Below are 26154 nucleotides of genomic sequence, written 5' to 3'. Positions count from 1 at the left end.
CCACCGCCCCGTCAGGCACCTGCAGAGAGCGATCAGCCCCCCCAGCCCCTCCTCTCCAGGCTGAACCCCCCCAGCTCCCCCCGCCCCCCCTCAGCCTTGTGCCCCAGCCCCTGCCCGGCTCTGGACACGCTCCAGCCCCTCAGGGTCTGGCTGGGGCTGAGGGGCCCAAACCTGAGCCCCGGCTCCGAGGGGCGGCCGCACCAGCGCCCAGCGCAGGGGGACGGGCGCTGCCCTCTCCTGCTGGCCACAGTATAATGGTATGTGACTCCAGACAGGATGATAATGCTGGAACGTGGACTCTCTAGCTGAAGCTGTATAAATAAATAGAACTATCAAAACCAGTCATAGTACTAATGAGCTGTGTCTGGAAATGTTGGTAAAATTGGTCCATGTGATTTCTTTTCCTCATGTTCCCGTGGTGGGTTGCTTATGGTGTAACAGAGGGCCAGAGAATTTGACCACCAAAGCCTATGAAGGTGTATGGGTATCACTATTTTTTTTCAAGTTACATGAACAAGTTCTTACAACAACCTTCAGCTGGATCAGACTGTGTGGTGCATTGACGATGAGATAGAAGCAAATGCAACAGAGGATCTGAATTCTAAAATCACTGGGCGTATGACCCCAAAAGAAAGGCATATCTTATCTATCAACTGTCTGTGCCTCCGCCAAACAGCCCGAGAAGTCTCACCTAAGCGGTGCTTTGCTCATGCATTCATGCACACATGCATTCATTATGACTGACCTGCCCTAGGAAGGTCCATTAAGTGGAACTCATTTCAAGCACAGATGGTCCTGAATAGCTTAATGTCTGCCTGGTGGCCAGAATAAGTGAATTCTTGATGGCCTTAGACTTCTGATCACATACATGCAGCCAAGGAGGAAATGAAAACATGTTTATCATTTTGATAAACAACTTCTCTCATTGCTGCAGGATGCTCCATGTAACTCAGCAGTCAAATACTATTAAATTGTCATCACTGTCACAGACAGAATGTGTAAGTTTTGCTACCTGAGTCATAGTTAATGACTTCCACAATGTATAACACAAATCAGTACTGCTGTTTGCCTTTTTTATGTTTGTTTACTGGTAAGTTCAGGCTTGGCTAGAATACAGTCAAGTTACAATTTTGAAGTGCAAAATATACTTTTATTATTATCTCTCAGCTAGAGGTATAAAAAAACAGGGATGGCTAGAAGATGGCTTTTTGGCTTCTGCCAGGCATGCCCTTAGACCCTATAGGTGATGAGATATTTGAAATCACAGCCACCCACAATAGGCTCATACCTACAAAAAAATATTTCACCCTGTGGTGTGTAAGCTCAAGGTGGCTTTATAATAGAGACCAAAATGAGCATGATTTCAGGAGTTTAGTGTCCTCCAATTAGAATTAAAGCCATTGCAGGAGTAACAGTTGTCCCTGTTTTACAGTAAGAATGTTTTATTATTTCTACAGTTCCATATTTTAAGCCTATGAAGAACAAAGACTTCCAGAAGGCTAGGAAATATGAGCAGGGACAGAATGCCACAGCTGGCTGCCATCTTCAGCAGCCCAGAATCCTTCCCAGCAAGCCAGTTCCTGCATGCAAAGCTGAGGGCATCCTGTGAACTGCGTGCTCAGAAAGGATTAGCTGTTCTTACTATCAAGTCCTCCTAATGTTTGGTGTAAAAAGGATATAAGTCACGTTAGGACATTTCTATTCACCTCTGAAGCTTCTTGAAAAAAAGAGCAGAACTATTCTTGATTTGCAAGCTCCTATTCTATTTCTAATCTTTTTCTGATTTTCTTGGGTCAGAAGTGAATTAAAAAAGCATAAACTATTTTTCTTGACAGCTGGATAAAGCAGCTACTTCATAAAATGTAACTGTCAACAAAACATTCAGAAGACACATACTTAGAGGATTTTAGGGCCCTTTCCTCACCTTTTAAGATCAATGGCAAATCCTTTATTGACTTGAGTGAGTTGGATGAGGCTGTTATTGTGGAAAAAAAGCCAGCTCAATAGACCATAAACTTAAAAAAAAAAAAAAATATTTCTGGGTTTTGTGACAAGGATTCAAACTTTTGTAGCACTTGCAGCCTAGCAGCTCAATAATTCACATTTTTTTCAGGACTCCCAGCACTGTAACATCTCTCCAGGTCCTCCCATAATCTAGAAGAACCTCTGAGAAAGAATCACTGGCTCAGGAACAGAAGTCCTCAGATATTCATATTACAGCATTTCTTGGCACTACCCTCCCACCCACACCCACACCCCAAAAAAAAAGTTGGAAATATAAAATAAAAATCACAGAGTAAAAAGGTACTTCACATATGCATCTGAAAACGTTTGGGGTTTTTTTCCCAGTGGAAACTGAAGACGGATTCATGATCCTTACCCCACTCTAACTTGTTTCTTCATTCGTACAGCTGAAATAGAGATTTAAGTTGAACCTCCCCACCCAGCATACTTGTGGTATATATATTTCTGTGAATAACCTAATCCAGAGTGTGCTTTTTCAGTGAGATTTTTTCCTAGTCTCACTGTGTCCATTTGTATTTGTCTGTATTTACCTCTATCTATTCTCATTTTGTATATGGCTTTTAAAAATTCTAACCTGTATTCATGGCTGGTATAATATATACCACCAAAACACACTGCATGCAATGTTATTCGGTAGTCATTCATAGGCTAAAAATGCTTTAATGAAAAAATCTGATCTCACATAACGAATTTTCCAGGAAAACAGGGTGTGTAACACGCAGAACTTTCTCCATGTGAGATGGATTCTTTCTTCTGTGTCAACACTGGGAACGGTCCTTTTATTCTCATTTTTATTATTATGATTATTTAGATTACAGTTATAGTCCATGCAGATAAAAGTTCCAATTAATATACTTAACTGTCTAGTGGTAAGAAAAAGTGGCGTTTTGTTGCTTTTATAGTTTCATTATGTTTTGCCACTCCTAAACAACTATACACTTTTAGTTAAATTTTTTATTGCTGCAGCAACTTGAGCTTTCACATAAAAATTGAAGGTGTTATAAAGCTTATCCACTGCAACCCATTATTTTGAATAGATAACCAAATAAGCAAGACTAGCTCGTGTGGTTATTAGTACTCATACAGCAAATTAATAGAGAAAATTAAGCATTTAACTTATTCACAGCTATTTACTACATGGTACATATAGTCTGGTTAGAAACACTTATTGCTGCTTACATTATCTCTGTTGTTGAGGTTGCAATCAATAAAATCACAAATCTTTCTTCTCTTAGGGCATGACTGTAAGATGAATTAAACCAATGGGAAACTTTTCATTGCTTTCAATACAATTTGGATGGGAGAACAGGGAGTTTATTCGAAGAATTACTCCGTAGAAAAATACAAGCATTTGGGACTGAGTTGATTGTCACAATTCCTCTTGCTCCTAAGAGACACTTAAAAGCCCGTTTGTCAAATGATGGCTTTCTGAATTGTTGGGATCTCTCTTCTGTGGCATCTGTTGGCTTTCAAAAAGCTTGTGTCAGCAGGCCAACTTCACCTAATAACTAATACATGAAGCACCATTTCTCTCCAGATGAGTTAAATATTTACTGCAGAGGCAGTCCTGTCTCCTGCTTGCAAACTCATCAGTGCTTAACCCCATGACCACACAACCTAAGCTCATTTACCTTAATGGATGTTTGCAGGCTTTCATCCACTGACTCACCCTGGTAGGTCAGTGGTGTGAAAATGTAATATTATAAAACATTTCCACACTTTGTGGAGTCCCTGTTCATTGGTAGTTGTTGTACCACTTAATACTGTGGGAGCATCTTATGGAAAATCACCATATGACCTTAAAAACATATAGTCAAGGGACATCCTCCCTGCCCACCTACCCCAGTGCTTCACTACAGAAATGTCACATTTGTGGAATCACCAGGTAACAGGATTTGCTCCTGAGCAGGGAGGTGCCACCAGACTCCCAGACCTCTTCCAAAATCCCTTGTTCACAGGCAGACATGGATCAGCACCTCCACACTGTGTATTCTCCTACCTGGCTGCAGGGTTACTATAGCATTTAAAAGCTCTCAAAATTGTTTCAAAAAGAGTGAAAGCCAAAGACAAGAATAATGCTTTTTCTGCTATACTACAAGCAATATACGCTTAGCATTTCATAGTGGCCGATGTATTTCTAGAAAACCTTCTTACACATCCTGCTCTTCAGTAGGCTGTGCGTGATGTTTTGTCTTAAGTTTAATCAAACCCTGCCAAATTTATGCCACAATTTCATAAAATAACCAGATATCTGTGGGGAACAGACTGGCACTATTAAATACTTGGGGATTATGAGCTAAATACAATCTGAACTGAGGATCGAGAAATTACTTGGGTAGTGCATTAGCCCACTGTGGTGTCTCATCTCCTTGCACGGCACTGCTAAGGCGCATGGCAATAATACACCTGACACTTTGTTTCCGTGTATAGCATATGCCACAAACGCCAAGTATTCATAAACACTAAGCCACCGTCTGTCTATCACTCCTTTGTCTTCTCCACCTAATCAAACTATTGCAAATTTCATAATGAACAATTAGGGAGGTGGTGCCTGGTTATCTTGCACACAATGGGAATGTTTCCTGCCTTGAACCTGCCAATGCTGTGAGTGGGCTAGCAAAGGGAAGGGCTGTTGGACCACCCTGTAACGCAGAGAGGCTGACTGTCATTCCCTAAGAGCTGAGTACTGGCGTGGAATCAAATGTTTAGAGGCAAATCTGGAAATTTCTGGATGGATTCCCTTAGTCCCATCCTTGTATGAGAGAACATCTGGGGGAAGAGGCTTCTAATATAACAAGAGCAAAATTAGCCAGCAGTTGTTGCACATTTACTGCAGTTTGTTACCTACATTTCTTCAGGCCCAGATTTTGACACAGTTGTTTTTAGGCCAAAAATTCTGCTGATGTCAGAGAAGCTTCTAATTTAAGAGGCAAGCTATAGTTACTGTAGATGGACATTTATCTACATTTTCTATTCTAACTGAAGTATAGCAGCACCTGGTTTATTCAGGAGCATGCACAAAGGGAGAAACAACATTGTAATCCCACCTGTACAGAATTGTGCAGAGACACAGACAGGAGCATGCCTGGGTGCTTTGATTAGCCACTGCTGCTCTTCCTAATCAGAGTGTCAATATTCTCTTTTTCTTTTTTTCTTTTTTTTCTTTTTTCTTTTTTTGCCAGAAGGAGGAACGTGTGAAGTTATAGCAGCACACAGATGCTGTAATAAGAATCGAATTGAGGAAAGATCACAAACAGTAAAATGCTCCTGTCTACCTGGGAAAGTGGCTGGGACTACAAGAAACAGACCTTCCTGTGTTGATGGCAAGTAGATCCTCCTGTATATATGTCTCTGTTTGTGTACCATCCAGTAAATAGTTCTAAGTCTATAGATTATGCATAGGAACTGTGTTGTGTTCTCTGTTTAACAAAACAGAAAAGCCTCGAAGCATAGGCACACAGTTACACTGCCTTGTCTGCTACTCTACTGCGTGGTTCTGTGTGCCTGGGTCACGTTAAGATTTATTCAAAAACTGAGAGTATAGCATTCAGTACGGGCACTTAGAGAAGCATACCAGATTCTGTGGCAGGATCAAGCCCATAATCAATCACTGGACAAAATTACCTGTTGCATCACTTCACAGTCCCCACCCCCCTCCAGTGCCACATTAGTTTTGATTCAGAAATATTTCAAAGGACAACAGCCATTCATTTTGATTTAATTAGCCATTTGAAAAGTCAGTGTTAAAACAGATAAATAAATGAATCCTGTGGTCTCATCCTGTAATAAACATTAACGAAAGCCAGGAAAAAAACTTTATCTTTTGAAATCACTGGTGCCGTATCTTGTCATGGGGATTTTTTTGCTGAAGGAAAAACACCATGTTATTTGTGTCTGGGTTTCATATCAGGTCTGGCTCCACAGGGTGTGTTCTTCTCCAGGGCTCCCCCGCCACCACTGCAAGGTGAAACCGTGCAGCAAACAGGAAGATAGCTGCGGCTAGCAAGTGCTTAGCAAAATGTAAATAGCATAAGAAGACGGAGAGTATGTGGTACTAATCCCATCAGTTACCCTTCCCAAACAAGCCACTCTGTGTTGCAGAATCCCTCTGTGCAGCAGCTTTGTGAACATAGCAACTTGTCAAAATTCCTTGCTATTCTTTATAACAATTGTCTGGCACCACTGTTTATACCACCCCACAGCCCAAAGGTGGTTCCAAGAGACAGGGATCCTTTTGGCTAGAGTCAAGGTAGGCTCTGCCTTGGGCTTTCCTCATCCTTCCCCGGGCTGTACTTCCAGGGGTGGCAGTGTAACTGCAGGGTTTGGAAGAATCCGGTGTTTTGTCTTTGGGTCTGTCGTTTGGCATTCAGCTTCCCCCCAGGTGAGTGAGAAGGGAGACCTGTGCAAGCAAACATGGGGAAAAAATGTTTTCTTCTGGGTACCTTTGCTTGATCACATGCTGCAAAGGTAGTAGCAGGGGAGCAGGAGCTGGGCCAGTTGTAGCCCAGAGTTAGACAGGAGTGTCGGTGGGTGTTGTGGACTGGAGGATCATGTAGGCAAAGCTCTGAGGCTTACACGTTCAACATCAAAAAGATGAGAGATCAGGGATACCTTGGAGGGATGAGAACCTCATGTTTTCTCAGCAAGTGTTTGTGGTTTGTACATATCTGGTTTCTATATTAAAGATAGAAAATGTTTTATTTCAAAAATGCTTTCAAATTTTAAAATTATGAGGCAGTATTTCATAGCTTGTTATACTGGGAGTGCAATCCACCTTCTGAACTCATGACTAAAAACATGCTACAAATGCACCTGTGAATGATTACACTTTAATCCACATTCTGTTATTCTGCTGTTGCTTAATTACCCTGATGAAAAGAAGCTTTTCTTTTTCTGTTAGACACACTCATAAAACCATAAGTGAGACCTACAGTGGTCTTAACCAAAGTTAGCTGTACAAGCCTTGAAAAATTTCATGTTCTTCAGCAGGTCATGAAAAACAGAGGCCCTGGATAGAGCAGAAAGACACCATTAATTCAAATCTCATAATTCTGTTCAGAGAAGAGGAGCTCAAAGAATGCTGTGTTAAGAAAAAAAGTTGGGTGCAGGTGTGGACTGGAGCCTAATTGCTCTGTCAGGATTACAATAAAAAGAAATGTTATTGTCTGGAATTTTGAAAGGAGTAAGGATAAAACAATGGCTAATATAAAAGCGCAAAGCCAGTCCCATTGAAGTCACTGGTAAGACTCACAGTGACTTCAAAGCCAAAAAATGTGAACTACAAAGGAATATCTTCCCCTTTCAAGTCTAGTTGTTGTAGTCAGCCTTTTGTAGATGGCTGGTGAATGGTTCAAAAGCCCGATATGCTGGTTGTAAAAATTAATAGAAGGGACATTTTCTTTGGCCTTTGTTTTATCCTGGACTTTGTATTGTGACTTTTGACATACTGACCTGTTTTGAGTCAAAACTTTGACCTATTTAGTAGTTCTGTTCTTGCTAAGGCAAACTCCCAAAACTTCCCATGAGAGTCCCATTGACGTCAGTACTTTAACTCATACAAAGATTTGGGATTTGCTGTTTCTTTTTTTATGTGAGGACATTTCAAAAGGTCATCTGCAACTTTTTTTCTTCTTTACCTACCATGTTGAAAAGATTGAGACCATTAAATCTCACACAGGGTTTCACACTGTATGCAATTCCAAGCCATGGTCTGTTCCTAAGAAAGCTTGCTCAGGTTCATTAATTAAATATGCACGGGTGTTCAGGTCAGCAGTATGCTCTCACCCAAACAAACTGATCACCTTTGAGAGGTGACAAGGATCCTATGTCAGCAATTTGACTCCCATCTGTGGTTGATTATTGCCTCAAGCCATCTCCACCCGATGGCTATGTAGTAGTGTGTATAAAACAAGTTGAACCTCAGTTTTGCCCTGTTTATACTGTTGGCCAAACTATGACTTAATGGGATCAGAGTGAAGCTTTTGGTGTTTCTCAGTCCAGATTCATCAGAAAACACCTCATCCAAGCTGATGCTTTGACAGTTTGAGTTCATGTTGCATGCATTGCCTTCCACTCCTACCAGCCATTGCTCCGGACACAACTGGGCAGCGTGGGTGGGAATTGCGTGGAGAGCCAGCTTTGTTTCCTGTTTAAGAGAATAAATTCATATGTAGGAGTCAGCTTCAACTTTTAAATAATTATCAGGCGTGACAAATGGTCCTTTTGTCCTTTTATTGCGAGACCTCATCATGGGTAGCACACAGTCGTGGTACGTGGGGCTCGTGTGTCCCCCCTCCGCCTCAGTGAGCAGAAGTTCAGGCCGAGTGTGTGCGGTTTGTACCCCGAAGGGTGGGAGGTGGCTGTGCGTTCCCGAGCATCGCTTCCTGCCAGCTTCAGCAAACTTTGTCTTTGGGGCCTCATCTTAAAAAAAGAAGTGAGGCCAGGCTGTGGCAGCCTCAGAAGTTATAAATTATTCCTTGCGGCTCATTCGGTAGACACTGTCCTAAAACCTGCCTCAATCATCAATGAATTATGTAGTAGCAACAGTGCGAGCAAAACAAAAGCCAAATCTTGTCATGAAACAGAGATGCCAGTTTCTGTTTCTTTGCCTCTTCTGCTGCGCATTTACTTTCATGATTCCCTTCGCTACTTCAAGGTCTTTTTTTTTTTTTTGAAGGATGATTTTGAATGCTCCCTTCCCTCCCTATAATTTATCTTGCATGCCACTTGGCAGTAGCACATACCATGGGCATCAGTCTATTCAGCTCTCTTTCATGGCTGTTATTATTTTCTCCATTTGCACAAATACCTCTTCAGAGCAAGTCCCAAATGGATTATTTACTTCATTTGTATTAGAGCAGGTTGAAAGGGTCCCTTTTTCTCGGGAAAGCAGTGTCGAGCATGTCCAGAGAGCTGCCTGCCCTCTGCCTCCTGAGTACAGGGGACCTGTGCAGCTGGGAGTGTTACCAACCCACTCTGCAGCGATGCCGCGTTGCTGTTGGACACAGTGTGTGCGGTGGCTGTCTGCAGGTACCAGAGCAACTCCTGATCTGTCCTGCTGCCCGCACACTTCAGAGGTCCTGGGGCCAGCAAAGGCCTTGAATGTGCGGCTCAGACTAGCTGCAGACCCCTCTAGCTTCACATTTTGATGGACCTGCTCTCTCTCATTTTCCTGTTAGTTTTTGTGTGACATGCAGACATACAGGCTATTTCTGCAGGGGTTTCTGAGCCATGTGTCTGAATTTGCACCTTCCCTCCCTGCTACGCTTACAAACAGCTTGTCTTCCTTGTTTCAGAAGCCCATGAATTTTCCTCCTCCTGCAATAGGTTCTGTGGGTTTATGAGGGCACTCAGGTGGGATTTGTCCTCTTGCTTGCTGTCTCATGGCTAGTACGATTTCTCCTGTGGGTTGAAGTTTTATTCCTTTGTCTTTATTAACCAACTTCTGCTTTTGGTACTGTGGTTATATAAGAGAAATGTTCCCAGTAATGCACTCTGCTTCTTCATAGCAATGCCTCTTGCATCTTCCTGGCAAGGTCAGTGGGCACGTGACGATTGTCCTTTCAGGTGTCAACCCCACATCCTTTAGAAAAATCTGTTCACCTCTGAGAATAAAGATCAGTCAGTGGCTCCAAAATTTCAGTGTTATTTTCATAACTTAATTTTCTGTTATTCTACATAAAACTAAAAGAATCCAGAAAAACAGAAAAAGGAAAATGCTCATGTATTTCTCTTTTTTTTAGTAGATATTTGTCTTTTTTAGAATTTTTCACCATTCTCAGTACATCTTTTACATTAAGTGGGACCAAGATTTCTCCTATTGCATATGCGTAATATGGAGGTGTTCTTAATCTTCTTCATTACTTCATCAAAGCTTTCTTTTCCTACCCCATCTTCCTTCTCAGTGTGGAATGCACTTAGCATAGAGAAACAGTGATGAAAAAAATTGTTTTTTAAATACCTTTAACATTTCTATTTGAACCTTTTCTAGATGTACGCAGCACATTCTCAAAATATTTAAGTAATACTGAGGGATTCACATTCATGCTGCCTCCTGAAAAGCCATTTTGCCTTTTCTTTCTTACATCCCAAGATATTTTCTTCAAGTAAATGGCTGCAGACTGCTCCAGGTTCGGTGGTTCTACCAGATCTTGGCATTGTATGGGGTTTCATAACTTCAAAATAACTTTATTGTGACAGTGTCAAATGTAAAGGTTATACCAACACTGTCATATGTGGGTCAGGAACGTAAGTCCACCTCCCATTCTTCACTGGCCTAATCTTTATGAAAGATTGATGTCACCTTTCTGAATAAGCTAAGATTTTCTACAGCATGAATAAAGTTGGGTGTGTGAGCGAGAGAGCAACAATGAGCTCTCTCATGAGCTCTGAGAGGCAGCAGTGAATGGGTTAATACACTTGTGTTCGGGTTGGGGTTTTTTGTTGTTCTTCATGACTTGTCTACACATGACTTGCAGTTTTGCAGTTTTCTTTGGTTGCTTCCATTAGCAAAGCAGTGTTATGGCTACTTCATTTATTTTTTCTGTGTTTTACTTTGTTGTTTTGGGATTTTTTTAAGCAACTCATTTTAGTACTCAGTACAAACAACATGAATATTTGATTGGCCTTGAGAGTTTCCATCTAGCTGAAAGCACGTGAAAATTCTCCTATTTGGAAGTTTCCCATTCCCTGTAATGGTACACACTTTTACTTTCCATTGCGCTTCGCAGTGGCTGCTCATGTTCCTTCCAGGATATCAGTAAACAGGACTGGTCACAAATAGCCAGTGTGAAGGAGGTGGGAACAGAGGCCAAGTGAACCCGTGGGGTTACTGAGTACCTATGAACAGAAAAGCTCTGATAATATTCTCTCAGTTCTAGCACTTCATATGATTGCTATAAAAATGTAATAGGAATACAAGATATTTGTAATTTTAATACTGTCACTTTTATGCTGTGAATAATGTGCTTTGTACCATATCATTTACAGTGGTATTGAACCATTCTGTACAGTCAGCAGGTGGTTATGTCCGTGTGTTCTTTGAGGCCGTTGAATAATACATAATTTGTTCATCTATACTGAAGTTTACTGTGTTAGAGCCAATGATGCTCTCAGACACATCTTTTTAATGCTTGAATTTTTCTGTTCCCTTTTCTTCTTTTTTAAACTCTTTAAGAGGCAACCTCAATATTTCTTGCACAATTATCTGTGAAATTTTTTGGAGCACAGGGTATGGAATAACAGAAAAGCACCTCCGCTGGCTTTTGAAATCAGCCACAAAGGGACTTCCACGCAGGTTATGCATGTTGCCAGTGCTTTTAGGAAACAAGGCGCTTTAAACACTGGTCAAAACCAATGAGGAAAAAGGAAGGTGCTACGAAAATGCTGCGCAGTATCTCTTCCTCTAAGGTATTCTTGTAAGAAAGGTCTCTGCAGATATCGGAGATGATCCAATTCCATGTTGTCTGCTACACGGGATTTGAAGCATTAGCTCTCAGGCAGCAGGACTAGACTCCATGGTCTGCTGGTGTCCTATTTTATACCAGTCATGCATCAGGGGAAAGGGAAATCACTCACTGATACAGAACAATAAAATAAAATTACTCCAATATTTCCCTCTCTCCCAGACTGGCTTTGGATCACATCAAGTTTCAAATCATTCCGTAATATACAAAATATTAATGTGCATGTACATACTTCAGATTTCTGTTAGTTTGAGGATTATCCATCACTAGCCACCCTGTGGCCCTGTGAATTTACATCAGACTTCATCAGGAAAGCATTAACAAACTAAACACAAGTCTTAATGACCATTGGGAGCATTGTCACTTTTAGTGCCTCTCTGGGCCAGCACCCCACAACCCTGCAGTCCTGCCACTGGACGGTGGGTACCAAACATCCTTGTTATTCCATGTTCAGTAGTGGGAGCAGAGAGAGGACAGCTTTCATCAGCACACGTTCTCTTTGCTGACATTGCCCTCCTTTCTCTCACCATGGACCTGCAAATGAAAAGGCCATACCTGGTATGTCACCAGCTATGCCATGGACACGAGCTAATTTATTTTATTTTTTAAATTATGGATAAGATGCCTACTATAGAGTGAGCATTCATGATTCAAGAGCGCTGTGTTCCTGTAGTGCAGAGGTGTAGCACATCACTTGGTGGGATCCTGAGCTGGTGCTCAGCCCATGCATCCTCCCCCAGCACCCGTGCATCCTCCCCCAGCACCCGTGCATCCTCCCACAGCACCCGTGCATCCTCTCACACTCGTGCTACCCAAAGCGCACCGGCTAAGAGATGGGCAGGGGAACTACAGGCACTTTCTGGCTCTCCCTGGAGTAAGCGCAGGATCTGAGCCCTGTAGAGTCACATGGAAGACTCCTATTGACTTTGGGTCAGGTCCTTAGTAAATACTTTGTTAGATATAATCCTGTATCTATCAGCACTTACATCAAGTGAAAACATTTCACAGTCACAAAGCCAATAGTTTTCTATTTATCTAATGTGTACTTTAGGTGGTATCACCAGAAAGCTTTTTTTTTTCCCCCACTCTGTGAAAATACTTTCAATCAATTCTTATTTCTGGAAGAAAGAGGGGGGAAATGCTTTTTGAAATCCAAGGAGTCAGCTTCTCATCTTCTAGCTGTGCTTCGGCCTAGATAAGAAGAGGCTCAGGGTCCCATATTATTAATGCACTGTCTATATGAATAACGAGCAGGCTTGGTGAATTATTCCACACTCCTGGGAAAATCTATAGCCCTGTCCTTCTGCAGCACCACTGGAACTGAGCAGGAGACTCGTATTTTTTTGATTTGGTGAATTCAGATGACTTCATTTGTAAGGAAGAAAAAAAATAATGTGTCTGTTCCCCACTGACACCCATTTAGTAAGCTCAAAAAAAATTTGCAGCGTATCACATGCACTATTAAAAAAGTTGCTGGGGGGGAGAAGCCTAACTGTGTACTGGAATATTTTAAGACTTTGCTTTTGTCCAGACATGTCTCCTTGAAACGCCCTTGCAGCCACCCTGAAATTGCAGCCAGGTCCTGAGAGGTGCTGACTTCAGGGGGAGCGAAAGCGAAACTGGCAGTGAAGGCGCAGAGTAATTAGTTCATTTACCAAGGCACAGCAGCTCTCATTACCAGTTTGCCTTCTCATCTGCAGGGCAGAGGCTGAACAGAACAGAGCGGAGGTATGTGCCTGACCCCGCTGATGGTAGGTGAGCTTTTATGTCAGAGCACAGCATCACCTCCTGAACCCGGACCATCAGCGAGCAACCTGGGGAGAGCAGGGCGGCCATGCTTCTCCCTGAACAATTATATGTAGAAAATATATATGTGTGTGTATACATAAATATATCTGTGTATCTGTGCACGTGTTGTAGAGTCATCCTACCGTGGCTGGTGTATCAAAGCACCCATTGTGGTTTAGGCACGTTTGTATGTTCCCAGCAATAAAGGTGCACAGGGGGCGGATATTCAAGGGTCAGATGTGCAGCCAGCCTGAGCCGAAGCCCGCAGCAGAGTTAGGCCCTTCCCGGTCTCCCAGCGAGGGCTGCATTGTTCGTGCCGCACGCAAACCTCCGCCAGGCATTAGGGAGCAGTAGACAGATGATCATGTCTTCCTGGTGTGAAGATGGTGCAGCTAATGAGATCGTCTGACTGTGGGTTTATGTGAGTACATCTTCATCTGGGCTATAATTTATCTCCCTACCTATGTCTTATATTTCTTTCTTTTCCAATTGACATTGCGGTTTCCTGCGTAGCAAAGCAACCTCCCTTTTTAATATCAAGCCCATAGAACAGCTGACTAATCCACCCCTGATGAAGTGCAGAGAGCTCACTTAAATCCCAATTTCCGCAAGAAAAACATTTTCTGCTTAAGAGGGGGGGAAAGCCATAAGTCATGGCACTATCTACATCTGTGTGAGGGGTGGTCATTTTTCCAGGCTCCAGCTGACAGGTTTCAGTGCTGACACTGAGGGAGCGGAGCCCTCGTGGCCAACCAAGGTGCACAAGCAGCAGCCTTATGGTGAAATTAGAGAACGGCACGGCCACGTAGCAGTGTGAAGACACACAGGAACATATAATTACTTCACCTCCATACAGAGGAAAGTAACCTTTATCTAAAATACTTGCAATAAGCCTGCTAGAGGCTAAATGGAAAAACAGTAGGAGCTTTCTTCTCTTATAGGTAGCATTAAGTGTTAATCACAGCACTGGAAAGAGCCTGGTAAGGGGTTTTGGAGGCAGGGAGCGCAGGCAGGGAGGGCAGCCGGTCACGTTGGTGTGCCAGGCACTGCAGGGAAAAAGAAACACAAACTGGCTGGGAAAAGATAGCTTAGAGAAAATTCCCTTGCAGGAGTGAAGCCACAGGCAGGACCATGCAGGTGAGCCCTGTGAGTTCAGGTAGCATAACGCTTGGGCATGCTGCCTGGCAAGCATGGAGAACAAGGAAGAGAAAGAGTTTTTGCAGCTTTTACATGCACAGATCTACCTCAGTTAGCCCAGAAGAGGGACAGCAGCCCCCTGCAACCTATCTGCAGATCTACAGTTGGTAGATGTACCACCAAAAAAGCTTCAGTGATGCTAAGAGAGGCTCCTCTTGCAACAAGCCAGCATCCAGCAATGCTGAGAGAGAGCTTTCCATATGTCATGAGCTAGATGGAAAAAACCTGTCCAGGAAGAGGTCACAAAGCTGGGGTGAGCAGCGCTGTGTCAGAGCCAAAAATCTTTGCTTGGCAGGTAACACAGAGGTTGCTCAAAAGAGTAAGAGCTGGATATATTGGAGGGACATGTGTGTGAAGCACCTGATATATTCGTATCCATCACAGCCACCGCAAGGTGTGGAGTCTGGTCTGCATCTGCCCAGCGTGGCTGCAGCAAGGCATTGCTACCTTTCACTGCATCTGTGTGCAGGGATATTGCCAGCTGATACAGAATGTGTTGTGTCTCAGGAGTAAAAGGTTTAAACCTTCACACCATGCCTTTAAACAAACACTGGGTTTATCTGTGCCTTGGGCGACAAAGCACATGTGTGCAGTCCAAGTACAACATTCAGAATGCTCTCGGAAAGAGGTTTGACCCCCAGAGACAGATTTTCAGCTGGTGTAAACTGGCTCTCGAAATCCAGGGAGACCTGCTAGTTTGTGCCAAATGAGGACATGGTTTGTTGAGTTTAGGAAAATGAACAGAATGGTCACTGGCTATTAATCCTTGCTCACAGCCTTCAGGGAATATATGGGACCAGTGTTCAGCTAATCGGTGGCCAAGAGGAGCTTAGAGAGATGCTAAGGTGGGGTTAGCATCTGTGCTGTATCCCTTGCAGTAATTCAGATGATAATCTATCTCTGCCAGGAAAGACCATATTTTTAAATAGCTAATTCTGTATAAACCCATGTCATATATCTTCTCTGCAATGGATACGGTGCATTCAGTGCAGCAGGGCTGTGAAATGCTGCTTGTCTACAGGTGTCTCTAATACAGTACAGAAAATACATGATCAGAGTATTGCAGAGTATTAAGTCTTTTTCTGCTTTTGTTTCAAAGCTACCTTCTATCTATAAATATGGAGCTAGTTCACAGGGCTTGAATGTGGTTTGTAGGATTAGGATTTGAACACAAAAGAAGTGAATGATTAAGTAAAAATGGAAAATGCTGCTACATAGTGTGGTCTCTTTAAATTAAAAGATGAGAACCTGAAGTTCTTACACACTGGAATTTTAAAGAGACAATGACCAAATCTTTGTAAGAAGAATACACACTGTTAATCCTTCCGCTGTTGCAGTGAGTTCAAACACAAGTCACTAATTTAGACCTGGGATTGTCCATTGTGTTGAACTATATGAGTTAATCTGGCAACTGCAACTAGAGGTGGGCAAGTCAATAAGTGCTTAATTGATTTCCAAGAATTGATTATCCATAAAATTGTTCACAGGCACATGTCCAGTTTCTCTCAGAATACAACCAGGTAGCTGTGGGACACAAACCCCTCAGCTCGTAATCTGGTTTGGGTGATTTTCATGCATTAACATTGTAGAATTGCCTTACATTTAGGAATCAAGCAAGTACATTGCAAGCAAGGGATTTATTTCCGATCTTGGACTTTGCTGAGGGAGTGTGCTATTCAGCACATAAATGGCCTGCAGATTCTGGAACAGGTCTGCATACATAGGTGTCAGAAAACAGTTTACTAATACAATATCTCAAAGAAAGCATTATTTCTCTTTGGGAGTTGTTTCCATAGACCATTCAGTCTACTACAATAACTGCTCAAGGTTAAGCAAGCACAAGTGCTGATGTAGTATGGCAAAATTCAATAATATTTAAAAAGTGCTGCCTCTCCCTTTTGAAACTATCATGCAAAAGACAGCAGTGCGGAAGGGAGCTGTGCTTTACAATTTAAGCATTCTGCCCTGTGTCGTTAGTACATAAAACCTATTCTGCAGGCAGATGGATTGCTTTTAATATGTGGTTTTGTGTAATCATTTCCTTTTGATTACAATTCCTAGGCAGCAAGCATACAGCAGAGTTTTCAAGATGCATGTGCATGGTCAGTACATATTATTTTTTTTTATCTTCCTAATGTTCCCAGAACTCACAAACAGCAAAGTGAAACATCAGCACAAACCATCACTCAGGAATAAAATTGAGAAGCAAATGACACTGTCCTAACTGAGGGCAATGGCAAATCTCCCATTAACTCAAATGAGAGTAGAAAACATATCTCTGTATTGGTTTATTATTACAAAATGCTCTCTTTTTTTTCAGACCCCTCCATGATATACCATCAAATGCACTTGTATGTAATATAGTTATGCAAATATCAAATGAACTCTAATTCCTTTGAAAAATTCCTTTCCCTCTCTTGAAAATGGCTAACTGGATGAACACATTTTAAAACTAAAGCACCTGTAGTCCCTGGTAAATTAAAAAAAACAAAGTCCATTAGTGTAATGAACACTTGTATTACATTAGTGAGATCATTATCCAGGGACACAGATACCCACTGCACTGAGCAGGATGAGGGAAAAGAGGATGACCACTGCTTTGAACCACAGAGCACAGGAGCGAAGCAGTAAAGGAGAAAATCCGTATAGTTTCTGACAAGTTGTGTTTCCTCTGGGATTCAGCTTAGCAAGCAGCAAAGGCCTGGCCTCATTATTTCACTGGTGCTATTCATTTCTCTTGTTTGTCTGTGTATTGTGATGAATTTGGTTCATCCAAATGTCAGGCAGGGAATTGGGCGAGGGATTCGTGGCAGAGCTGGAGAAACATTATATGTCTCTCTAGCACAGGGACAGGTCCTTTCCTGGGATGGATGTGCAGGTCTGGCCACTCAGCCTCAAAAGAGGAAGTTAATTAACTCGTGGGCCCAAGTGTGGAGAAAGGCTTTGGCTGCTCAGGAGAACAGGCAGCCTCTGTTGAGAGAGAAGAATTGTAGGGCAGCAAAGGAAAGCACGAAGGAGTATGAATCTGCTGTCAGATTAGTGCGTGGGCACCAGGGATGGAGAAAGGCTAAGAAAACAGTGGAGGTTTTAATAAACCCCCCATTATTAGATGTAGGTTGGAAATTAGAACAGTCCAAACTCTTGGAGGAGATTGGCAAGGGCTCACCAGTAGGGATGTCAGCTAGCTCTGAAGACTCCCAGTGACTTCTGCTATACCCACAAAAGGCAAAGAAATCAGTATCATTTGATAAAATACCACCAACAGCATACTGAGGAGCAATGGATGGACCACAGACTCGTATAGGTGAGGAAGAGGAGCTGTAGAGCAGACTCATGAGAATTCATTGGTGTGTTAGAGAGACAGCAAACTGTATATATGCTTGTACTGGGGGACACGGGGGGGTGTGGGGGCAGTGCCTCTGGTGTCACAGGTTTCCCAAAGGAAAAGCTGGGCACAGCAGCAGCCGCAGCCGGGGAGAGGAGCCAGCCCATGTGGGAGCGACAGCCCAGCAGAGGGAGTATTGCAGAATCCATTTCTACTACTCCTCTGGAACATAGCTTGTAAGTTTTGTGTGGTCATTGCAAAAAAACAGCATTTGCAAACAGAAATTAAGTAAATTATAGCCTTGATACCTGTCTTACATTCTTCAAATGACCCCTGGTGCCCACAAGTGAGGATTCTAGCAAAACCTATCAGTTTAAGTTTGCAGATTTCCCAGCTGAGTTTGCTCATTAACACACTTCAGGCTGGAAACCATGATCAGAAATGATCTGTGATTACAATGGACGTGGTCTAAATGTATTGTATGTAGTCGGGTTTGGTAAATAAAATGAATGGGGGAGATTTTGAAATGCATAAAATTCAAATGTAATTGCTTACCACCCAGATCCGTTTAACTGTTTACTGGCACTGAAAGGTGATACAATTTCCCAATGAAAGGAATAAATTGACAAATCAGGTTAGAGGCTTATGTTCTGAATGTAGCAACCCTTAGGCAAAGACCTTTAGTGAAAACTCCTGGAAGTGTGCAATGTATTGAATTAGTATATTCCTGAAATAACCAGGAACACACATTTGTAACAAGGCTTGGGGTTAGACCCTTTCAATGTGAACCACTTTCATTTTAAACTCATTATTTATGGTAAGCATAGCCACACTTTTCATGCATTTTGCATATTCAATTTTCAAGCCAAGATATCGGAGCTGCATTAGCTTCAGTGCTCCCAGCAGGTAATCAGCCTCCTGCAATATCAAACCTTATGTCACCAACAGTAATAGGCTGAAATAGTCAGAGCCTCGTAAGGACTGTGCCTGCCCAGTTCCTATTAAAATTAATGGGCACTGGGCATCCATTCCCTCTAGGCAGCTTTGAAAATATCAGCCAAAATGTAGTTGTAAGTATTAACCTTTAGGAAGTTAGTGTTGGCAGCCTCCCACCGCTCTGTGCTCGTTTCCAAAATGAGGAGCTCTGATGAGGCAGGAGCCCTGCCGGAGAGCCTCCAGCCCGGGGAGGTGAGACCGCATCCTTAGGGGCTGCTGGTCCACAGCTGCTGGTGGGGAGCAGCTGTGGGTGATTTGCACCTTCAGGCTGTTCTGGCTGAGCAGATCCCAGGGAGTCAGGAGGCAAATGGTGAGGTTGCTCTGCCACTTCTGCCAGAAGCTGCCTGAACTGAGCATATCGGAGTTTGTTCCTGGTCTTCAGAGGCGAGGGAGCCGGTTCTATAAAGGTCAGTACAGGTGGTGTGTAAAGGTGACCCTGACTCGGATGTAATACGGAAATCTGGAGCAGAAATGCCAAAAATACTGCTAAACATATTTGGTATAGAAAAAAACCTGTCTGTGAATGCTTTTATATGTTAAAGCCTGTAAGGAACTTCTGCCCTACTGATTTGACCTTCTTTAATTAGGATTTTTTCCCTTTCCTGTCTATTTTTGTAAAGAAAAATAGTCTGGCATTTGAAAAGGAAAAGGGTATTAGAATCATTTATTATTGGATTACTATTAAACCAATAGAAATAACAATAGAAATTCATGTTTTTAAGCAACCTCCAGGTTTGAGGTCTAATCCATACGGATGATGACCTATGAGGATGTAGCGTTACAGGAATAAATTGGCTGTGGTTTAGACTGAAGGATTTCAACTCAGCTAATAAATTCTCAGTAGTGCACGCCTGAAAAGTTACCACAGTAGCTGGAGAACAAACTGCCCCCTTTTTAAATTTTTTCACCAAATAGTTCTAAAATAACCAAAATGTAATCAACATACTCAGCTAGCAGATTGTTCATAGACACAAAATACATTCCTAAATCAAATAAATCGCTAACTGTGAAGCATTTGGTAGGCTCTGTTTTACATAGTATGAGATAAGTAACAAATATAACGCACTGGTCTCTATTGCTGACTGCTATTAAAAATGCAAAGCTCTTTCAATTTCAACTGTGCATCATTAGTAGAAATCCTGTAAGGACCACCTGGATCTTAATGACCTGTTACACTGTGTCTTCCCCACCATTGTGGCAGCTCTTTTTGCTGGATACCTGTACCATTTTAGGAAATACTAATTGCCTATTGCTGTGTTTTGCTGCATTTTTAGTCTGGTGTTCTTGCTTTTTTTACTCCCCCTTCCTAAAAAAGACCGTCTAATAGTCATGGACCTGGAGGAAATGTTTAGCCAGGAATATTAGCAGTGCTGATGGATCTCAGAAGCAAAAGGGCCAGCCAGAGCCCTTCCTGGCTCTGCTGAGTCCACAGGTTTTGAGCAGAATTATGGGCAAGGCTTACTGCAGTATCCCTGTGCTCAGGGTATGGGTTGTGTGCTTGTTCTGCTAGCATTTCCTGAAACATTAGGTCTTGCTGAATGTAGCTTTCCACAGAATACAAATCAGCTATGTTAGTGTGGTGTCCTGCTTGTACAACATATTTTGGTTTTGTCTGCCCTTGTATTTGCTTAGTTCATGGCATACTATGATATGTCAAAGAATGTAGATGATGCTGCTTTCTACCACAATTTTAGCTAAAAATAACAGGTGCCTGGAATTATTATAGTATTATTTTTGCGTGGTTTTTTTTCCTTAAGAAAACACCACCATAGATGTTGAGAGGTTCTTGCCAGGAGTTTTGCAGAGACCAAGGGATCTATACTTGCACTCCCAAGTCTAGCAAGGAACCACAGTCTGCTACTTTATGCTGCAAAACAAGGTAGGCATCCAGCAAGGGCGGGAGTACAGGCTTTGTGTAGTGGGGGAAAAAAAAGAAAAAAAAAAAAAAAAGAATTAGGCTGTGGGCAACACAGGAGTGAGGAAAGGTTACACTGCAGAGTGGGAGCTGACTTGCTGTGTTAGGTAATACTGGATACAGTAAATAACCTCAAACATTTGGAATTTTTTTCTTTCTTAGAAACCTGAAAGAGTGTGCAGTAACTAAATGGATTAGACATACACTGTTCAGATCACTGTTACTGTACCTGTGAAGGATGAGACAAAAACATACAGCGTAGGGGGCAAACCCACAGGGTCCTGTTCTACTCGCAGTCTGGGGAAACCCTAACATAAAAGCAGATATTCCTACAGCCTGCTTTCCATTCCCATCCAAAAATACTCTTCCTTCCAATTTCTCTTTGATGTCAAAATAAATGAAAATGTTTCGTAGTGATTAATGGTGTGCTGGCTACAGAGTGAATGCTGGTAGGGATACAGCCGATCAGTGAAGAGGATGTTTTCAGAAAACCTCATCATATTTTGTTTTGACTTTATGATGACATGTTGAATTTTGGCAAAAAAGTGATGAAATGCAGCCAGTTACATAGGCATGCATGTGTGCACATAGATACGCAGGGAGAGTCATTTGATGATTCTGCTCCTGGAAGTAGATACCTCTCTGGGGAAATGCTCTGTTGATTGGTACATGCTGAAAAGATGATCACTATTTGCACCTGGATTGTCCTTTTCAAGGGTTATGTCTGCAGGAGCATCCCTGTGGTCCCCAAGACCACCCAGTGTTGCATGGCACTGTGGGAAGCAGCAGCCACTGTGAGGCAGGTGGTGGGAGATGGAAGCTTACCTGCTCCTCACCCTGCCTCTGTGCACCTCCTCATGTGCCACCTTCGGGGATAAGAGGTGACAAATGCCACCCACCGCATCCCTTTCTTTCTGCAGGAAATTGGCTTAGTTATTTTTAAAGTGCTTACAAGGCTTTGGAAGGAAGTCCAAAAAAAACCTGCACCCTAATGCAAATCAACTCAGAACTTCCCGTTTTGGTAGGGCTTGTTATACATGAAGTCTATATTGTATTTATTCACCCAGAGACCTTAACTATTATGTAAAAGAAAGAACGACTACAGCACAATATTGTTTCTTTCACTACCATTGATATTCAGTTTCCCACTTCAGTTTTGCCCTCTAGATTAAGGGTGAATGTTTTGTACTGCTGTGTATGTGAGATGTTTAAAACTTGCTTGAGTTTTCGATTTCCAGAGGGTTCTGTGAGGCTGAGGTTGTAGCTTATTTAATATTTTGACAAAGTCCAAGCTCTGTGTTGTAAAAGTCAATTTGGTTTTCAAGCTGTTGTTTTCACCACTACAGTGAATAATCCAATTTTTAATTATTTCATATGTTATTTTATTATTTTTATGTATTATTAGCTTAAAATTTAGTTGTTTGTCATTATTATAATTTTAGTGGAAGTGACACTGGAGGAACCAAACCTTGCTGCAATAGATTGTTATCCAGTGTAACATATTGATCAGGTCAGGCAGTAAATTAACAGGAGCAGAACACCGTTAAATTTTGAACTTAATTGCCTTCTACTCTTAATTTCTATTGGATATAATCAATAAGTGCCAGAGGAAAGCTGAAAGAGTTATTTAGAAAGCCACTATTTCCTGCAGCATAATGGAAAACTACTGTTTCATCCTCTAGTTGATGCAAATAATTTGCCGTTCAAGTGTAGCTGCTTAAGCATTTTATCAAAGACTCACTTTTAGCTCTTTCTTGATTAATCTTGATGCCTTCCAGAAAGAAAAGCGGTTTAATGACGCAATCTGTTTTGGTTTAGTTGCCCCTCTGGTCTTTGCACTTACACTGGTGTTGCAGCAACACTGTTTCCCTGCAGGATCTCTCCAGCCTGTATTCCTGTCTCCAGCCATGCACACACAGTGTCTTCAGGGGGATATTCCCCAGCCGGTACCTTTTTAATATCATTTCCTTTCCCACGGAAATGCAATGTTACAGCTAATGGAAATGAAGACCACAGCCTTGGTCTTGACTTTCCTTGGTTCTTTGGCTAGTTTGTTGGGGCAAGTTGTTCATCTCTCTTGTTTTTCCTGCCTGCAAAACACTAACATAACCCATTGCCTTTACCAAGGTCTAGTGTCAAGCTGATGTGCTGTACTCTTTTCTAGGACTCCCTGTGCTGATGATACACCTTGTTCTGTTCTCTAGCCTTCTATTCAGTTTGTTGCTCCTTGTGTCTCACATTTCCCTCTATAGTAATATTTTAGATACTCTTTTTTTTACTTGCTGTTGAATTTCAGTATTGCTTATCCTGCTGTAATCTAAAACCAGTTTCTTATAAATCAATATCTCAGTGCTATTATTATTTTTACACTTCTTTGAACACTCTTTCCATTACCTAGTCTTTTGCTAATAAAATGCTGCAGAGGAAACTCCGTATTTCAGGTGGCCCCCTGCCAAAGCTGTATGCCCAGCATCACTGCCCAGTGGAATCACAGGGACATTAAAATGCCATTGAAAAGAGGATAGAGATCTGATGCAAATTAGGGGATTATTGCAAACTTTGGTGGGCCTTGGAAGCTGTATTACTGAAGCAGCACACAGAATAAAACAGGCCAAAGTAATCGTACCTTGTATTTTACAATAGTGTCAGTTCTGTGCCAGTGGTGCTGTTCCATATTTATAACTTTATATTGGCATAAGGCAATTCACATTCAAGCTAATGGGAGTTTTCAGGAGTGTTGATGCAGGTTCTTGATGAGAAATGAGTATAGCCCCTTTTGCACATCTTTACAGCAAAAATAGCTGTTGAAGTAGAGAGGAGTCTAATTGAGATGTTATGAAGTGGTGCATAACGATGCACGAAATGGGCAGACCTTCATAGAAGTCTCATTTTCTAAGAGACCTGACCTGTACTCCCTCTAAAAACCAAATATCTACAGGGCGTGCCAAGTTACCCACCTCTGAATAGAGTCAACAGATTCAGTAAACCTTGCACTGAAATCTTGACCTACATCTGTCCACAGTTCTCTCAATTATGAAATGTGGATAACTGGAAGTTTACAGTGAGCACATTTGATTTCATTCAAGTCCAGTATATTTGAAAAAAAAACATTGCTTGCTGTCTGTGCAAATTCAAAAACTGCCAAATCATCAACAGAGCTGAGCATGAATTCACCTCTTTGACAATTATTCCTTGTCACATTATTTTGGTTAACAGGGAATTCATCACAGGGGAGAAGAAAAAATAAAGCCTCTTGACAGTTACAAGGAATTCACTGTGCTTACAATAATATATCTTTCAAGGGAAGGCTGGAGGGCAGGGTTTGACAGGGCTGAAGCTGTACCATGTGCAGGGATGTCCTGTGACCGTTACTGGCCTGGACTTAACCTTTACAGAGGGAAGACCTGCTAGTCCATGTTACAGGCTGGTATGAATTGTGCTAGGTTTGCAGTCTCAGCTCCCAGCAGAGGCTGAAATGCTCCTGTTCTGGTTATTCCACTGGTGCCTACCACATCACGGGTCCTGTGATTGTGAGGAGACAGGAGCATTGGTGTTGTGCCCACAGTATCTTTAGGGAACTGAATCACAAAGCCCAGGTGTCTACAGAAGCCTGGACATGGGAATTGGACATGGGGCTAATTGAGTATCTCTGGCCAGGGTCGTGTCAGCAATTGTAATAGCATTCCGTGTTTCCCATGGAGAGGAGCTGCTCCTTGTGTTTCACAATTCTGCCAAGAAAAGGATAAAAGGAGATTTTTCTCTGTGTCACTGAGGAGAATCCCCTTTTCATCCAAATGAATTATGCTGTCTTCAAGGCGCCAGATTAATCTGTCTATGATATCCCTTGTGTACTGTTTCTAGACTAACACATATCTTTGTTTCTTCTTTTGTGATCAGCTGGTACAAATGAAAGCTAACTCACAGGGTAGGCTGCTGCTGCTGCTACCCGCTGCCATGAAAATATCTACAGGAGCAGTTCAGCCCCGCTGAAGTGGAGAGGTACACAGAGGCTGCTCGTTGCGCAGGCGAGGATTTGCTGTGCGGTGGGGTAAAGTTTCACTCTTGAGCTGCCTCACAAGAAGCCTCCGGAGGAGATGCTTTAAGTATCTGAGACAGCTCCCTGGAAGGGCAGCAAGGAGAGGCAGCCGAGATGGTATTTCGATGCTGTGCTGGATCCTCTCATAAGCCTCCCCTGGCATCTTCTGAGACTCTTGACACCTACACCATGCAGCAGCCTAGGTCCAGTCCACACCCGAGACTGACATTTGCAGCCATTCCCTGCTGTTTTGGAATGAGATGTAAATATTAAGACAACATGTATGTTGAGGTTAATGACAAGTACAGTTTGGCTCAGTTGAAGCTCCTACTCTGGCTTGCTGTCATCATAAAAACCTTGTGAAGTATAGATCATTGCATTATAGGTATCCACAGCAGGATAGGCAGACAAGGTAGGAAGTCTCAGAGACATACATGAATTAGGATTAAATGGAGCAAACTAATTCTCAATCAGATCTAGTCACCACTAAAATGAAGAAGATAGAAAGAGACAGAATCAAAATTAGCGAGATAACAGATTGCATTTCTGGTTAGGAAGAAAATCCTGCATTATGAAATGCTGTGGATTTAATATTCAATTCTACCCTTATTTGTCATGCACATTGTAAAGCATACTTGCAGCCATCAGCTTTTAGTTGAATCAGGGCAGTGAGTTTTTGTTTTTCTTAGAGTACTTCATGTTTTATAGCTTAGAGCCTTGGCAGAAGTCCATCTACGGTACTGTATGATTCACATCGCTGTTCGGTGAGGGACTGCAATTGTTGCTGTTCTGTCTGTACTCTGCTGTGTTTGTGGGAGGATCAGGATTGGAGCTGTGAGGTTTTACTCATGATCCCTAAATCCAGAAGTGTATTTGCAACATTTTTATTCCTAGAAAGTTATTCACTGCTTACAACTCGCTTTCCTGAGAAACAGTCAGACAAGACATATTGGAACACAGGCTTATTTTTTATCTGATAGTATGTAAGAAGTTATACCAGACAGTAACTCTAGTTATGACCCAAAAAAACCCCATGGCACAACAAAAAACCCCACCCAAAACCCAGAAGAAAGAAACGCACCAAAACATCCAGCTCTTTGGAGGCTTTGCAGGACAGGCCTGGTTGTTTCAGGCAATTATAATATATCCTTCGCATAACTCTTCAAACTGAATGTGTTGACTCTATGCATAAACTGCTTTCAACTCTGTCTTGTCATTCAGCCTAGGGAGTTTCAGTGGCACCTTGGTGGAGTTTCTCAAAACATTGGTACTGAGAGATGTAGGATGACCTGCTTCAGTTTCTGGGGGAAGCTTTAGCATCAGTTTCATGGCCAGCAGAGCTTAGAAATTATGGCTGCAAGAAAACCGTGTAACATGCTGCAAGTCATCATGCATCACTGGAAAGATG

The 26154-nt window shown here is 42.2% G+C and overlaps 1 protein-coding gene across 1 annotated transcript in view; it reads left to right on the top strand.

Moving 5' to 3' along the window:
* Positions 1-26154, top strand: part of TAFA1 (TAFA chemokine like family member 1) — a 231554-nt gene that overhangs the window by 179863 nt on the left and 25537 nt on the right. Inside the window, exon 3 of the mRNA XM_056338783.1 lies at positions 5208-5348. Coding sequence (XP_056194758.1) covers positions 5208-5348 — 141 coding nt within the window. The remainder of the gene's footprint in view (positions 1-5207; positions 5349-26154) is intronic.

This window comes from Falco biarmicus, chromosome 4, assembly GCF_023638135.1.
Source record: "Falco biarmicus isolate bFalBia1 chromosome 4, bFalBia1.pri, whole genome shotgun sequence".
Lineage (NCBI taxonomy): Eukaryota > Metazoa > Chordata > Aves > Falconiformes > Falconidae > Falco > Falco biarmicus.
This window is presented reverse-complemented; position numbering and strand designations above follow the sequence as displayed.